Here is a 15,651-nt window from a genome sequence, read left to right on the forward strand (position 1 = left end):
GGGAGGCAGAGGTTGCAGTGAGCTGAGCTCTCGCCACTGCACTCCAGCCTGGGCGACAAAGTGAAACTCCATCTCAAAAAAAAAAAAAAAAGATATCATTCACCTACAACGAAATTCACCCATTTAAAGTGTGCCATTTGGGGGTTTTGAGCATCTTCACGGAGCAGTTATCACCACAGTCAGTTTTAGGATATTTTCATCACCTTCAAGAGAAATCCTGGCCAGGCTGGGCACAGTGGCTCATGCTTGTAATTCCAGCATTTTGGGAGGCCAAGGCAGGAGGATTGCTTGAGCCCAGGAGTTTCACAAACCTGGGCAACACAGCAAGACCCTGTCTCAAGAATATATAAATACAGCCTGGCCAACATGGTGAAACTTTGTCTCTACAAAAAAAAAACAACAAAAATTAGCTGGGTGTGGTGGCAGGCGCCTGTAGTCCCAGCTACTTGGGAAGCTGAGGCAGGAGAATCACTTGAACCCGGCAGGTGGTAGAGGTTGCAGTGAGCTGAGATGGAGCCACTGCACTCCAGCCTGGGTGACAGAGAGACTCTGTCTCAAAAATATATAAATAAAAACTCTATAAAAATAAATAGATGAAATGTCCAGAACAAGCAAATCTGCAGAGGCAGGAAGTAGATTTGTGGTTGTCAGGGGCTGGGGGAGAGGCAGGGAGTGATGGCTGATGGAGATGGGACTTCCTTTTTTGGGGTGATGGAATGTTCTGGAACTGGATAGTGGTGATGGTTGCACAGCTCTGTGAAGGTACCGAAAACCACTGAACTGTACAGTTCAAAATAGCTAATTTTATGTTATGTAAATTTCATTTTTTTTTTTTTTTTTTTTTAGAGAGTCAAAGTCTTGCTGTCTTGCTGTCGCCCTGGCTGGAGTGCAGTGGCGCGATCTTGGCTCGCTGCAGCCTCCGATTCCTGGGTTCAAGCAATCCTCCTGCCTCAGCCTCCCGAGTAGCTGGGACCACAGGCACATGCCTGTAGAGATGGGATCTCACTATGTTGCTTAGGCTGGTTTGGAACTCCTGACCTCAAGCAGTCTACCTGCCTCGGCCTCCCAAAGTGCTGGGAGTACAGGTATGAGCTACTGCCTGCAACCTCACCTCCATTTTTTACAGTGGGGCTTATTTCCAAGGGAAGCTAAGGTCTGGGGCTAAGCGTATCCCCACACCGCTGGGGACACCAGTTTGTGTCTGGGCCTGTGGGGACCTTTAAGGGTAGTTTGCCCCTCCAAGGGGTGAATCTGGGGAGAGTCCAGGGAGGCAAGGCCAGAGTGCTTTGGGGTCCCCTGCCCATTGGGAATATAGGGCTCCAGGGCTCAACTCCAGTCTCCACTGAGCCTCACGGCCTGGCCACCTTACCAGGTCCATGGCACAGCCCCCAGACCCCTGCCTCAGTCTGAGCCAGATCTCCCTTTCTGCCCACCCCGGATCCCACCTGTCCATCCTCCCCGCTGAGACCCCAGCGTCTGTCCAGCCTGTGCTGGCCAAGCATGGGCCTCACACGGACAGGCCCTGCCTTCTAGAGAGAACGGTGCTGAGCATGGAGTGGGTTCATATTTCTAAAGGTTTTTGAGGCTGGGCATCGTGACTCATGCCTGTAATCCCAGCGCCTTGGGAAGCTGAGGTGGGAGGATCACTTGAGCCCAGGAGTTTGAGTTTGAGACCAGCCTTGGCTACATGGTTAGACCCTATCTCTATTTACCAAAAAAAAAAAAAAAGGCCAGACACGGTGGCTCACACCTGTCATCCGAGCCAAGGTGGGCAGATCACCTGAGGTCAGGAGTTCAAGACCAGCCTGGCCAACATAGGGAGACCTCGTCTCTACTAAATATACAAAATTTATCCAGGCGTGGTAGTGGGTGCCTGTAATCTCAGCTACTTGGGGGGCGGAGGCAGGAGAATCACTTGAACCCTGGAGGCGGAGGTTACAGTGAGCCAAGATCGCGCCATTTGAACTCCAGCCTGGGTGACAGAGCAAGACTCCATCTCTAAATAATAGTAATAGTGATAATAATAATTTTCAAATAAAATGAAGGTTTTTGAGCAGCATATGGTATGCTCCACCCCTCCAGCCTGCTCTGAATTCTCCCATGGATCACCAGTGCCCTGCACCTAAGCGCAGGCACCTCAGCCCGGCGATGTGCCCACCACAGCCAGGCCTGCCCCATCTCAGAAGATGCTGAGACTCCCCCAGATCCCCTGCTGGCCCCCCAAGCTGTCAGGAGGGTCCCCCTGCACACCCTCCCACTCCTGACCCCAGAAGGCTCCCGAAAAGCCATTGCATTCTCCTCCCCCTCCGGAGAGCTGTTTGTGGTCACCTTGCAACACCAGATTCCCAACAGCCACCCTGGCCCCACCCCTCACAGGCCAGGGAAACAGAGCCCCGGCCACAGCAGGCAACGTCCCCCTCCCCAGGGCCGTTGGGGAGGAACAGGAACGAATGGGACCCGCCCGTGCCCAACTGCTCACAGGGCCTCCCTGAGCCCCTCTGCAGGAACCCGGGGCTGAAAACCCCTCCGCAGGCAGTCCGTGCCCTCCTATCCCAGGAAGCAGGGCCGTCTCTGAGTCCGCCCGAAGGTAGCCACACCATGCAGCTCCCATCCTATTCCCATCACCACTTTACTGTTCCTGCATTTATGGCGGCCAACCCTCTTCCCAGGAGGCAGCAGCGCCTGTTATCAGCAAACTGAAGCCTCCAGCAGGCCACAACCCTCAGGAAGTCACTTTTTTTTAAGACAGTCTCGCTCTGTTGCCCAGGCTGGAGTGCAGTGGTGCCATCTCAGCTCACTGCAACCTCCACCTCCCATGTTCAAGAGATTCTTCTGCCTCAGCCTCCCAAGTAGCTGGGACTACAGGCGTGCGCCACCATGCCCGACTCATTTTGTATTTTTAGTAGACGGGGTTTTACCATGTTGTCCAGGCTGGTCTGGAACTCCTGACCTCAAGGGATCATCCTACCTCGGCCTCCCAAAGAGCTGGGATTACAGGTATGAGGCACCGCACCCAGCCTGGAAGTCACTTTTTTTTTTTTTTGAGTTGGAGTTTCGCTGTTGTTGCCCAGGCTGGAGTACAATGGTGCGATCTCAGCTCATTGCAACCTCCGCCTCCTGGGTTCAGGGGTTTCACCTGCCTCAGCCTCGTGAGTAGCTGGGATTACAGGTATGTGCCACCATGACTGGCTAATTTTTGTATTTTTAGTAGAGACGGGGTTTCTTCATGTTGGTCAGGCTGGTCTCGAACTCTTGACCTTGTGATCGCCCGCCTCGGCCTCCCAAAGTGCTGGGATCACAGGCGTGAGCCTTCTCCCCCGGCCCAAAAAACGGATTTTTAAAAATCCTGTGGTTTGGGGCTCAGAGACCTCGGATAGCGACTCAGGTTGCCCAGGCCTCAGCTTCCCCATCCGTACAACGGGGTTCAACCAGCCCCTAACCCACAGAGCTACGTGTATAGAGGAGGGAATGCCCACAGGCAGCAGGCGCTACCGAAGTGTGCGTCCTGGCGTTGGTCCTGAGGGCCCTGCCCCCATCCCCGCATACCCCCGCCCCGCAGCCCCCCAGACCGGTATCTCCCCAGACCTGCAGCCCCCCCACCCCCGCATCCCCCTCCGCCCAGCATCCCCCCAGCCCCGCAGCACCCCCAACCCGGCATCTCCCCAGCCTCGCAGCGCCCCCCGCCCCGCAGCCACCCCGCCCCGCAGCCCCCATACCCGCAGCCCCCCAACACCCGCATCTCCCCACACCCGCAGCCCCCCCGCCCCGCATCCTCCCAGCCCCGCAGCCCCCACAGCCCTGCATCTCCCCCCAGCCCCGCATCTCCCCCCGTCCCACAGCCCCCCAGACCTGCAGCACCCCCAGACCGCAGCTCCCCCAGACCCGCATCCCCCCCAGACCCGCATTCCCCCCCGTCCCGCAGCCCATCAGACCCGCAGCTCCCCCAGACCCGCATCCCCCCAGTCCCGCAGCCCCCCCAGACCCGCAGCCCATCAGACCCGCATCTCCCCCCAGCCCCGCATCTCCCCCCGTCCCACAGCCCCCCAGACCTGCAGCTCCCCCAGACCCGCATCCCCCCCCGTCCCGCAGCACCCCCAGACCCGCATCCCCCCGTCCCGCAGCACCCCCAGACCTGCAGCTCATCAGACCCGCAGCTCCCCCAGCCCCGCATCTCCCCCCGTCCCACAGCCCCCCAGACCCGCAGCTCCCCCAGACCCGCATCCCCCCGTCCCGCAGCCCCCCCAGCCCCGCAGCACCCCCAGCCCCGCAGCACCCCCAGCCCCGCAGCCCCCCCCGTCCCGCAGCCCCCCCAGCCCCGCATCCTGGCATCCTCGCAATCCCGCCTTGTGCCTCAGGCGACTGCTGCCAGGCGGAGGGTGGACCCCGGGGCGGCGGACGGGGCGAGGGTGAGTGCGGCGGGTGGGAAGGAGGGAGGCAGGGAGGCAAGGGGACCCCCAGCCCCGCTCCGCAGCCGACAGCCCCCAGCTCTTTTGTCTCCGCCGGCTCCGGGCGCCCCGGGAGCCGCGCCATGGAAACGCGCGCCTGCGAGCTGCGGGCTCCGCGGAGGGGCGGGCGGGGGCGCAGGGCGGGGGGAGCCGGAGCCCGCGAGAGGCCGTGAGAGGCAGACACCGGCGGAGACCCCGAATCCGCGGCCCCCGCCAGCGCCCCCCGCCGACCCGAGACCCCGAGACCCCGCGGCGGAGGCAGGCGGGGACGGCCGGGTCTGCGGAGGACGCGCCAGACAAAGAGCCCCCGCCCCTCGCGCGGCGTCCGGGGTGCGGCGGGCGCGGGGGTCCCGGGCCGGACCCTCCCCTCCCCTCCCCTCCCCTCCCCTCCCCTCGCGGCCCCGCCCCCGCGGAGGAGGGCGCGCTTTGTGCTGCGCGCCGGCTGCGCCAGGTGAGGGGCTGAGGGGCGGGGGGCGCGGACCCACCCTCCACGGCCGCCCGGACCCCCCTTCTCCCCGACGCCCCGACACCCACGTCCAGGCCGGCCCCGCCCTCTTCGCCGATCCCGGTACCGACCCCACGATCGCTGGCGCGGGGCGCCTGGAAGCCCGGTACTGGGCCGGGGCGCGGGGAGGCTGCGCGGACGCCGCCCTCCCCCAGCCTCAGTTTCCCCGGCGGCTCGGGCGCATCCGGGCCCGCCCCTCCCCCGCCCGCGCCGGCCACCGTGTTCCCCGCGGTGCGCCCCCCGCGCCAGCGCCGCTTTCTCCCCTCCAGGCACGGCCTGTGGCGCCCGCGGCACCATGATCTCGACCAAGGAGAAGAATAAGACTCCGAAGGACAGCATGACGCTTCTGCCCTGCTTCTACTTCGTGGAGGTGGGTGGGGGTCGCGCTGGGGGGCGGGGGAGGGGCCTCGGTTCCGCCTGCCCGCAGAGACCCCCCCCGCTGGGGGACCGGAGCCTACACAGCTGCCCCCGCAGTCGCCTCGGGGCGGGGCAGACCCGGGGTGTCCGGCGGGTGGGGGGCGGGGCAGAGGACTTGGGCTCTGCAGGTCGAGTAAGAGTTCCAGAGGCACCCAGGGTGGTCCGGGCCGTGGGAACTGTGGGCAGATGCTCGGAGGGGAGCCCTTCTGACCTAGGTGTGGGTCAGAGCTCAGCCGGAGACGCTGGGGCCTGGAGCGGGTGGGGAGGCCACAGGGGGCGGGGCTGGGTGCAGGTGCGGTGGGATCGGGAGCCCCAGGGTCTCAGTTCAAAACCCTTCTCTGGCCTGGCGCGGTGGCTCACGCCTGTAATCCCAGCACTTTGGGAGGCCGAGGCGGGCGGATCTCCTGAGGTCGGGGGTTCGAGACCAGCCTGCCTAACACAGTGAAACCCAGTCTCTATTAAAAATACAAAAATTAGCCAGGTGTGGTGGCCTGCGTCTGTAGTCCCAGCTACTCGGGAGGCTGAAGCAGGAGAATAGCTTGAACCCAGGAGGTGGAGGTTGCAGTGAGCCGAGATCGGGCCATTGCACTCCGGCTTGGGCGACAGACTCCGTCTCAAAACAAAACAAAACCCTTCTCTGCTAATGGTGAGGCTCGTGCCCTGCCTATAACCTCTCTGGCTCACACCTGTAATCGCAGCACTTTGGGAGGCCGAGGCGGGCAGATCACCTGAGGTCAAAAGTTTAAGACCAGCCTGGCCAACATGTGGAAACGCCGTCTTTATTAAAAACGCAAACAGGGCCGGGCGCGGTGGCTCACGCCTGTAATCCCAGCACTTTGGGAGGCCAAGGCGGGTGGATCATGAGGTCAAGAGATCGAGACCATCCTGGTCAACACGGTGAAACCCCGTCTCTACTAAAAATACAAAAAATTAGCTGGGCATGGTGGCGCGTGCCTGTAATCCCAGCTACTCAGGAGGCTGAGGCAGGAGAATTGCCTGAACCCAGGAGGCGGAGGTTGCGGTGAGCCGAGATTGCGCCATTGCACTCCAGCCTGGGTAACAAGAGCGAAACTCTGTCTCAAAAAAAAAAAAAAAAAAAACGCAAACATTGGCCGGGCACGGTGGCTCACACCTGTAATCCCAGCACTTTGGGAGACCAAGGTGGGAGGATCACTTGAGGCCAAGAGTTTGAGACCAGCCTGGGCAACACAGTGAGATCCCATCCCTACAAAAAAATTAAAATATTAGCTGGGTGTGTGGTGAGTGTGTGCCTTTAGTCTCAGCTACGTAGTATGCCAAGGTGGGAGGACTGCTTGAGCCCAGGAGGTTGAGGCTGTAGTGAGTTGTGATTGCACCACTGCAGTCCAGCCTGGGTGACAGAGGCCGTCTTTAAAACAAAAAGCAGCCACTTGGTACATACCTGGCACAGGACAGTAGAGTAACTTAAGGGTGGGGCGGTGGCTCACGCCTGCGATCTCAACACTCTGGGAGGCCCAGGTGGATGGACTGCCTGAGTCCCAGAGTTCAAGACCAGCCTGGGCAACATGGCAAAACCCCGTCTCTTAAAAAAAAAAAAAAAAAAAAAAAAAAACCCAAGTGTGGTGGTTTCACCTGTGGTCCCAGCTACATGAAAGCCTGAGATTGGAAGGTGACTTGAGTCCAGATGGCAGAGGTTGTAGTGAGCCAAGATCACGCCACTGCACTCCAGTTTGGGTGAGAGAGCCAGACCCTGTCTCAAAAAATAAACTTTAATCCGTCCAGGAAAACTGACTGTAGTGATGGGCTCTCCAGAGCCTAGATGGAAGATGGACCCCAGACTCAAGGAAACAGTAACCCATACTGGTCACACGGCCAGCGGCTGGCCTGTAATCCGTCATCTCACATCCAGGCAAAACGGCCCCTCCCCAGCACAGTATCACTGAGTTGCCTGTAACACTTCGTAGAACATCTGTTTATTTTTCAAAATTGCATTTAAATTCCTGTTGGCTCATACCTGTAATCCAGGCACTTTGGAAGGCTGAGGTGTGGAGATCACTTGAGGTCAGGACTTTGAGACCAGCCTGGCCAACATGGTGAAACCCCATCTCTACCAATAATACAAAAATTAGCCTGGTGTGGTGGCACGTGCCTGTGATCCCAGCTACTCGGGAGACTGAGGCAGGAAAATCACTTGAACCCAGGAGGCGGAGGTTAGGGTGAACCAAGTTCGTGTGATAGCACTCCAGCCTGGGTGACAGAGCCACATTCCATCTCAAAAAAAATAAAAATAGGCCGGGCGTAGTGGCTCACGCCTGTAATCCAAGCACTTTGGAGGCCAAGGTGGGCGGATCACCTGAGGTTGGGAGTTCAAGACCAGCCTGACCAACATGGTGAAACCCCGTCTTAAAAAAAAATAAAAATAGGGCCGGGCACGGTGGCTCAAGCCTGTAATCCCAGCACTTTGGGAGGCCGAGGTGGGTGGATCACGAGGTCAAGAGATCGAGACCATGCTAGTCAACATGGTGAAACCCCGTCTCTACTAAAAATACAAAAAATTAGCTGGGCATAGTGGCGTGTGCCTGTAATCCCAGCCCAGGATGCTGAGGCAGGAGAATTGCCTGAACCCAGGAGGCGGAGGTTGCGGTGAGCTGAGATCACGCCATTGCACTCTAGCCTGGGTAACAAGAGCGAAACTCCGTCTCAAAAAAAAAATAAAATAAAATAAAATAAAAATAAAAATAATGAGTAAATTCCTGTTGCAATGGATGATACATTCTCAACATTCTGTCATCGACAAAGAGGCAACTGCCAACCCCCAGCAGTCCCCCTGCCCAGGCTGGAGTACAGGGGTGTAGTCATAGCTCACCGCAACAACCTCCTGCGCTCAGGCCATCCTCCCACCTCAGCCTCCCCAGTAGCTGGGACCACAGGCACGCGCCACCATGCCCAGCTTATTTTTAAAAATTATTTCCAGGCCAGGTGTGATGGCGGTCGCCTGTAATCCCAGCTACTCGGGAGGCTGAGGCAGGAGAATTGCTTGAACCCGGAAGACGGAGGTTGCAGTGAGCCGAGATTGTGCCATTGCACTCCAGCCTGGGCGGCCAGAGTAAAGCTCTATCTCAAAAAAAAAAAAAAATTGGGCTGGGTGCGGTGGCTCACACCTGTAATCCAAGCGCTTTGGAGGCCAAGGCGGGTGGATCACCTGAGGTCGGGAGTTCAAGACCAGCCTGACCAACATGGTGAAACCCCGTCTTTAAAAAAAAAATTTTAAAAAGGCCGGGCATGGTGGCTCACGCCTGTAATCCCAGCACTTTGGGAGGCTGAGGCGGGTGGATCACGAGGTCAGGAGATCGAGACCATCCTGGTCAACACGGTGAAACCCTGTCTCTACTAAAAATACAAAAAATTAGCTGGGCATGGTGGCGCGTGCCTGTAATCCCAGCTACTTGGGAGGCTGAGGCAGGAGAATTGCCTGAACCCAGGAGGCGGAGGTTGTGGTGAGCCGAGATCGAGCCATTGCACTCCAGCCTGGGTAACAAGAGCGAAACTCTGTCTCAAAAAAAAAATAATAAAAATAAACATAAATAAAAATAAAAATAAATAAATAAATTGAGGGAGTGGGCGGGGCTAAAAAAAGAGGAAAAATATGTATTTTTAGTAGAGACAGGGTCTTACTATGTTGCCCAGACTAGTCTTGAACTTCTGGCCTCAAGTCATCTTCCCGCCTTGGCCTCCCAAAGCGCTAGAATTACAGGTGTGAGCCACTGTGCTTTACCTTAATTATTATATTAGTAGTAGTCGTATTTATTTATTTATCGAGATGGAGTCTTGCTTTCTTGCCCAAACTGGAGTGCAGTGGCACAATCTCAGCTCACTACAACCTCTACCTCCCAGCCTCAAGCAATTCTCCTGCCTCAGCCTCTCAAGGAGCTGGGATTACAGGCATGCACCATCACGCTGGGCTAATTTTTGTATTTTTAGTAGAAACGGGGTTTCACCATGTTGGCCAGGCTGGTCTTGAACTCCCGACCTCTGGTGATCCACCCACCTTGGCCTTGCAAAATGCTATTACAGGCGTAAGCCACCGCACCTGGCCCATGGTTAGATATTTTTAAGGCCACGCCCAGGCCCCACCTCAAACCCTTCCCAGGCGAGATGCTATCTGCCCACTCCAGCAAAATTATTCTGCTATTGAGAGTACAGAGAACTAGTGAGTATTTGCAGGGGATGTTTTGTGCCTGGAGGAGTTCTGAGCACCTCCCACGCTGACTCTCATCTACTCCACCTGAGTAATTGGAGGCAGCTACCGCATTTCCATTTTACCGCTGGTGAGACGGAGGCACAGGGTCTGCTGGCTGCCCACAGGTTAAAGTGGGCGGGTTTCAAACCAGGGTGTCAATTCCACACAAACGCTGCTACCCACTTTCTGTGACTGCCCTGTCATGTATCTATCTGCATTGCTCAATGAATGCTCACTGGACACGAACTCCTGGCCTCAGTGATCTTCCACCCAACTCCGAAGTTGGCCCGGCATGGTGGTGTACACCAGGCCAACTTCATAATCCCAGCTACTCCGGAGGCTGAGGCAGGAGAATCGCTTGAGGCCAGGAGGTAGAGGTTGTAGAGATGAGATTGTGCCACTGCACTCCAGTGTGGGCAAGAAAGCAAGACTCCATCTCGATCAATCAATCAATCAATAAACTACTAATAATAATTAAGGTAAAGCACAGTGGCTCACACCTGTAATTCTAGTGCTTTGGGAGGCCAAGGCAGGAAGATGACTTGAGGCCAGGAGTTTAAGACTAGTCTGGGCAACATAGTAAGACCCTGTCTCTACTAAAAATATTTTTTTTCTTTTGAGACAGAGTTTTACTCTTGTCGTCCAGGCTGGAGTGCAATGGCACAATCTTGGCTCACTGCAACTTTTTTATTTTTATTTTTATTTTTTATAAAGATGGGGTTTCACCATGTTGGTCAGGCTGATCTTGAACTCCCGACCTCAGGTGATCTGCCCACCGTGGCCTCCAAAGTGCTTGGATTACAGGCATGAGCCACCACACCCCAGCTGGCTCACTGCAACTTTAATGAGATGTCCAGTGATGGCTTTTCCCCTCCTGGAGCCCCCAGCCCTGACCTGTTCTGAGGGCTGAGCCCCTGCTAAGATGCCATAACAACGCAGGAATTAAGACTGGGGCCATAGGCCTGGTGAGGTGGCACACACCTGTAATCCCAGCACTTTGGGAGGCCAAGGCCGGCGGATCATGAGGTCAGGAGTTTCAGACCAGCCTGGCCAATATGGTGAAACCCCGTCTCTACTAAAAATACAAAAATTAGGTGGCAGGTGCCTGTAATCCCAGCTACTTAGGAGGCCGAGACAGAAGAATCACTTGAACCCAGTAGACAGAGGGTGCGGTGAGCCAAGATCTCGCCACTGCACTCCAGCCTGGGAGACAGAGCAAAACTCCATCTAAAAAAAAAAAAAAAAGTCAGGCACAGTGGCTTACACCTGTAATCCCAGTACTTTGGGAGGCTGAAGCAGGTGGATCACCTGAGTTCGAGACCAGCCTGACCAACAAGATGAAACCCCATCTCTACTAAAAAAGTATAAAAATCAGCTGGGCCTGGTGGCAGGTGCATGTAGTCCCTGCTACTCGGGAGGCTGAGACAGGAGAATTGCTCAAACCTGGGAGACGGAGATTGCAGTTAGCTGAGGGAGCCAGACTTTGTCTCAAAAAAAAAAAAAAAAAAAAGACTGAGACCATGGACCGGGCACGGTGTCTCACACCTGTAATCCCAGCACTTTGGGAGGCCGACGCGGGCTGATTACTTGAGTTCAGAAGTTCAAGACCATCCTGGGCAACATGGTGAAACCTCGTCTCTACTAAAAATACAAAAAATTAGCTGGGCGTGGTAGTGCACACTTGTAATCCCAGCTACTTGGAAGGCTGAGGTGGGAGCTTGAACCCGGAGGCAGAGGGTGCAGTGAGCCGATATCGTGCCACTGCCCTCTAGGCTTGGTGAGAGTGGAAAACAAAAAGGATTGAGGCCATGGCTGGGTGCATGGGTGGATGGATGGGTGGGTGGGTAGATACATGGGTGGGTGGATAGATGGATGGGTACTGCTGGGTGCATGGGTGGATGGATGGAAGAATGGCTGGGTGATGGATGGATATATGGACAGTTGGGTGGGTGGTACATGGATGGGTAACAGTGGGTGCATAGGTGGAGGACAGGTGGATGATGGGTAGGTGAGTGGGTGGACGTTGAGGCATAGGTGCTTGGGTGGATGGGTGTGTGGGTAGATACGTGGGTGGGTGGCACACGGATGGGTACCGGTGGGTGTGTGGGTGGAGGACAGGTGGATGATGGGTAGGTGAGTGGGTGGATGTTGGGCCATAGGTGCTTGGATGGATGGGTGTGTGGTGTGTAGATTGTCGAGCTATGGATGGAGAATCTGTGGCTGGATGAATCAGTTCACGGCTGAAAGTGGCTGGCAGCGGGTTGGATCAGTGGATGGGTGAGTGAGACCGAGGATGGCCCTGAATTCATGGAGGGACAGCAGGGTGAAAACCTGGCCGGCCTTGTCCCCACAGCTGCCCATAGTGGCGTCCTCCATCGTATCCCTGTACTTCCTGGAGCTGACCGACCTCTTCAAGCCGGCCAAGGTGGGCTTTCAGTGTTATGACCGCACCCTGTCCATGCCCTACGTGGAGACCAGCGAGGAGCTCATCCCGCTGCTGATGCTGCTCAGCTTGGCCTTCGCGGCTCCTGCGGCCTCGGTGAGCACCCGCACCGGCCGGCCCGGCCTGAGGGCACCACGGCTGGGAGCCCGCCTGAGCGCCCCCTCTCTGTCGGCAGATCATGGTGGCCGAGGGCATGCTGTACTGTCTGCAGTCCCGGCTGTGGGGCCACGCCGGGGGGCCCCCCGGGGCCGAGGGCAGCATCAACGCCGGTGGCTGCAACTTTAACTCCTTCCTGCGCCGCACCGTGCGCTTTGTGGGTGAGTTGCTGGACGGCACCCCGACCCTGAGCTACGTCCGCGCGCAGGGGGTGAGGCCATCCCCGGTCCCCAGCTCCCTCGCCGGGCCCTGAGCCTCCCACCCCGCAGGGGTCCACGTGTTCGGCCTGTGTGCCACAGCCCTGGTGACGGACGTGATCCAGCTGGCCACGGGCTACCACACTCCCTTCTTCCTGACCGTCTGCAAGCCCAACTACACTCTCCTGGGGACGTCCTGCGAGGTCAACCCCTACATCACGCAGGACATCTGCTCCGGCCACGACACCCACGCCATCCTGTCTGCACGGTGAGCCGGACTCCCTGGTTGGGAGCCTTTCTCCAACCCCCGTGTCCCTTCCTCCCCCGTGAACATGTGGGGAAACAGAGGCACAGCCCGCTGGAGCTGAGGTCCCCGGGCAGGCAGGGCTCATGCTGGATGCCTCTTACAGGAAGACCTTCCCGTCCCAGCACGCCACGCTGTCGGCCTTCGCCGCGGTCTACGTGTCGGTGAGTCCAGCTCGCTCTGCCCTGCCCAGGGCCTCTTGCTGGCCCGTGGCAAGCCACCCCCTGACCCTAACCCCCATGTCTCCAGATGTACTTCAACTCGGTCATCTCCGACACCACCAAGCTGCTAAAGCCCATCCTGGTGTTCGCCTTTGCCATCGCCGCGGGCGTGTGCGGGCTCACGCAGATCACGCAGTACCGCAGCCACCCCGTGGACGTGTACGCCGGCTTCCTCATCGGGGCAGGCATCGCTGCCTACCTGGTGAGTGGCAGGGCCTGAGGGGGGTTGGCATGGGTGCCCAAGGGGTCTGAGGGGGGAAGCATGGGTGCCCAGGGGCTCTGAGGGGAGAGGCTGGCCCAGAGGGTCTGAGAGGGGAGGCTAGTGGTCTGAGGGGGAAGCCATGGGTGCCCAGGGGGTCTGAGTGGGGAAGCTGGTGGTCTGAGGGGGGAGGCATGGGTGCCCACAGGGTCTGAGGGGAGAGGCTGGCCCAGGGAGTCTGAGGTGGGAGGCTGGTGGTCTGAGGGGGAAGACATGGGTGCCCATGGGGTCTGAGGGGGGAGGCCGGTGGTCTGAGGAGGGAGTCATGGGTGCCCAGGGGTCTGAGGTGGGAGTCATGGGTGCCCAGGGGTCTGAGGGGGGAGGCCGGTGGTCTGAGGAGGGAGTCATGGGTGCCCAGGGGTCTGAGGTGGGAGTCATGGGTGCCCAGGGGTCTGAGGGGGGAGGCCGGTGGTCTGAGGAGGGAGTCATGGGTGCCCAGGGGTCTGAGGTGGGAGTCATGGGTGCCCAGGGGTCTGAGGGGGGAGGCCGGTGGTCTGAGGAGGGAGTCATGGGTACCTAGGGAGTCTGAGAGGGGAGTCATGGGTGCCCAGGGGTCTGAGCGGGGAGGCTGGTGGTCTGAGGGGGGAGTCATGGGTGCCTAGGGAGTCTGAGGGGGGAGTCATGGGTGCCCAGGAGTCTGAGGGGGGAGGCCAGTGATCTGAGGGGGGAGTCATGGGTGCCTAGGGAGTCTGAGAGGGGAGGCATGGGTGCCCAGGGAATCTCAGGGTGGAGGCATGGGTGCTAAAGTGTCTCACCCTTGGAACGCTGGAGTCAGAATCCCGTGGGCTCAGACCTGCCAGATGTGCTGGGTCGGCAGTCTTGAGGCAGGGACTGGTCCCACCGGAGAAGAGCTTGCCACCACCCCACCCCCAGCCCAAGGCCCCCCCCGGCAGCTCTCACGCTCCGAGGCGAGGAGCCGTGTGAGCCCCAGGCCTCACCCCCAGACCCCTCTCTACGCCAGGCCTGCCATGCGGTGGGCAACTTCCAGGCCCCACCCACAGAGAAGCCGGCGGCCCCGGCCCCCGCCAAGGACGCGCTGCGGGCCCTGACGCAGCGGGGCCACGACTCGGTTTACCAGCAGAACAAGTCCGTGAGCACCGACGAGCTGGGGCCCCCGGGGCGGCTGGACGGCCCGCCCCGGCCCGTGGTCCGCGAGAAGACCTCGCTGGGCAGCCTGAAGCGCGCCAGCGTGGACGTGGACCTGCTGGCGCCGCGCAGCCCCATGGCCAAGGAGAACATGGTGACCTTCAGCCACACGCTGCCCAGAGCCAGCGCGCCCTCGCTGGACGACCCCGCGCGCCGCCACATGACCATCCACGTCCCGCTGGATGCCTCGCGCTCCAAGCAGCTCATCAGCGAGTGGAAGCAGAAGACCCTGGAGGGCCGCGGCCTGGGGCTGCCCGACGACGCCAGCCCCGGGCATCTGCGCGCGCCCGCCGAGCCCATGGCGGAGGAGGAGGAAGAGGAGGAGGAGGAGGAGGAAGAGGAGGAAGAGGAGGAGGAGGAGGAAGAGGAGGGGGGCCCGGCCCCGCCCTCGCTCTACCCCACCGTGCAGGCGCGGCCGGGGCTGGGGCCTCGGGTCATCCTCCCGCCGCGCGCGGGGCCTCAGGCGCTGGTGCACATCCCCGAGGAGGGCGCGCAGGCGGGGCCCGGCCTGTCCCCCAAGAGCGGCGCCGGAGTGCGCGCCAAGTGGCTCATGATGGCCGAGAAGGGCGGGGCGGCCGCGGCGTCGGCCGCGACGCAGCCCCGCGTGGCCAACCCCCCGCGGCTGCTGCAGGTCATCGCCATGTCCAAGGCCCCGGGCGCGCCGGGCCCCAAGGCGGCCCCCGAGACGGCGTCGTCGTCCAGCGCCAGCTCCGACTCCTCGCAGTACCGGTCTCCGTCGGACCGCGACTCCGCCAGCATTGTGACCATCGACGCGCACGCGCCGCACCACCCCGTGGTGCACCTGTCGGCGGGCGGCGCGCCCTGGGAGTGGAAGGCGGCAAAGGCGGAGGCCGACGGCGGCTACGAGCTGGGGGACCTGGCGCGCGGCTTCCGCGGCGGGCCCAAGCCCCCGGGCGTGTCCCCCGGCTCGTCGGTCAGCGACGTGGACCAGGAGGAGCCGCGCTTCGGGGCCGTGGCCACCGTCAACCTGGCCACGGGCGAGGGGCTGCCCCCGCTGGGCGCGGCTGACGGGGCGCTGGGCGCGGGCAGCCGGGAGTCCACGCTGCGGCGCCACGCGGGCGGCCTGGGGCTGGCGGAGCGCGAGGCGGAGGCGGAGGCCGAGGGCTACTTCCGCAAGATGCAGGCGCGTCGCTTCCCCGACTAGCGCGGCGCGGCCGGGGCCGGGCGGGGGGAGGGCCGGGGGCGCGGGCGACGGCATCGCTGATCAATAAAGCGGCAGAAATCGAGTTCGGCCTCCTGGTCATTTGGTGCGGCCCGGACGCCGCGCGTGGGGGCGCCGCCTGCAGCTTCCGCGGAAGCTGGGGCCGCGCGAGGCACG

The 15,651-nt window shown here is 60.0% G+C and overlaps 1 protein-coding gene across 1 annotated transcript; it reads left to right on the forward strand.

The window, feature by feature from the left end:
* The first annotated feature begins 2,913 nt into the window (after nucleotides 1-2,913).
* Nucleotides 2,914-15,477, forward strand: PLPPR3 (phospholipid phosphatase related 3). Its single transcript, XM_064371188.1, has 8 exons — nucleotides 2,914-2,997; nucleotides 5,220-5,320; nucleotides 11,940-12,125; nucleotides 12,205-12,346; nucleotides 12,455-12,650; nucleotides 12,793-12,850; nucleotides 12,936-13,109; nucleotides 14,128-15,477. The coding sequence occupies exons 2-8, from the start codon at nucleotides 5,246-5,248 to the stop codon at nucleotides 15,475-15,477; spliced, it is 2,181 nt and encodes a 726-aa protein (XP_064227258.1). The 5' UTR covers nucleotides 2,914-2,997; nucleotides 5,220-5,245.
* The last annotated feature ends 174 nt before the right edge of the window (nucleotides 15,478-15,651 follow it).

This window comes from Aotus nancymaae, unplaced genomic scaffold, assembly GCF_030222135.1.
Source record: "Aotus nancymaae isolate 86718 unplaced genomic scaffold, 86718_ANA_hifiasm-v0.15.2.pri h1tg000124l, whole genome shotgun sequence".
NCBI classification, from domain to species: Eukaryota; Metazoa; Chordata; class Mammalia; order Primates; family Aotidae; genus Aotus; species Aotus nancymaae.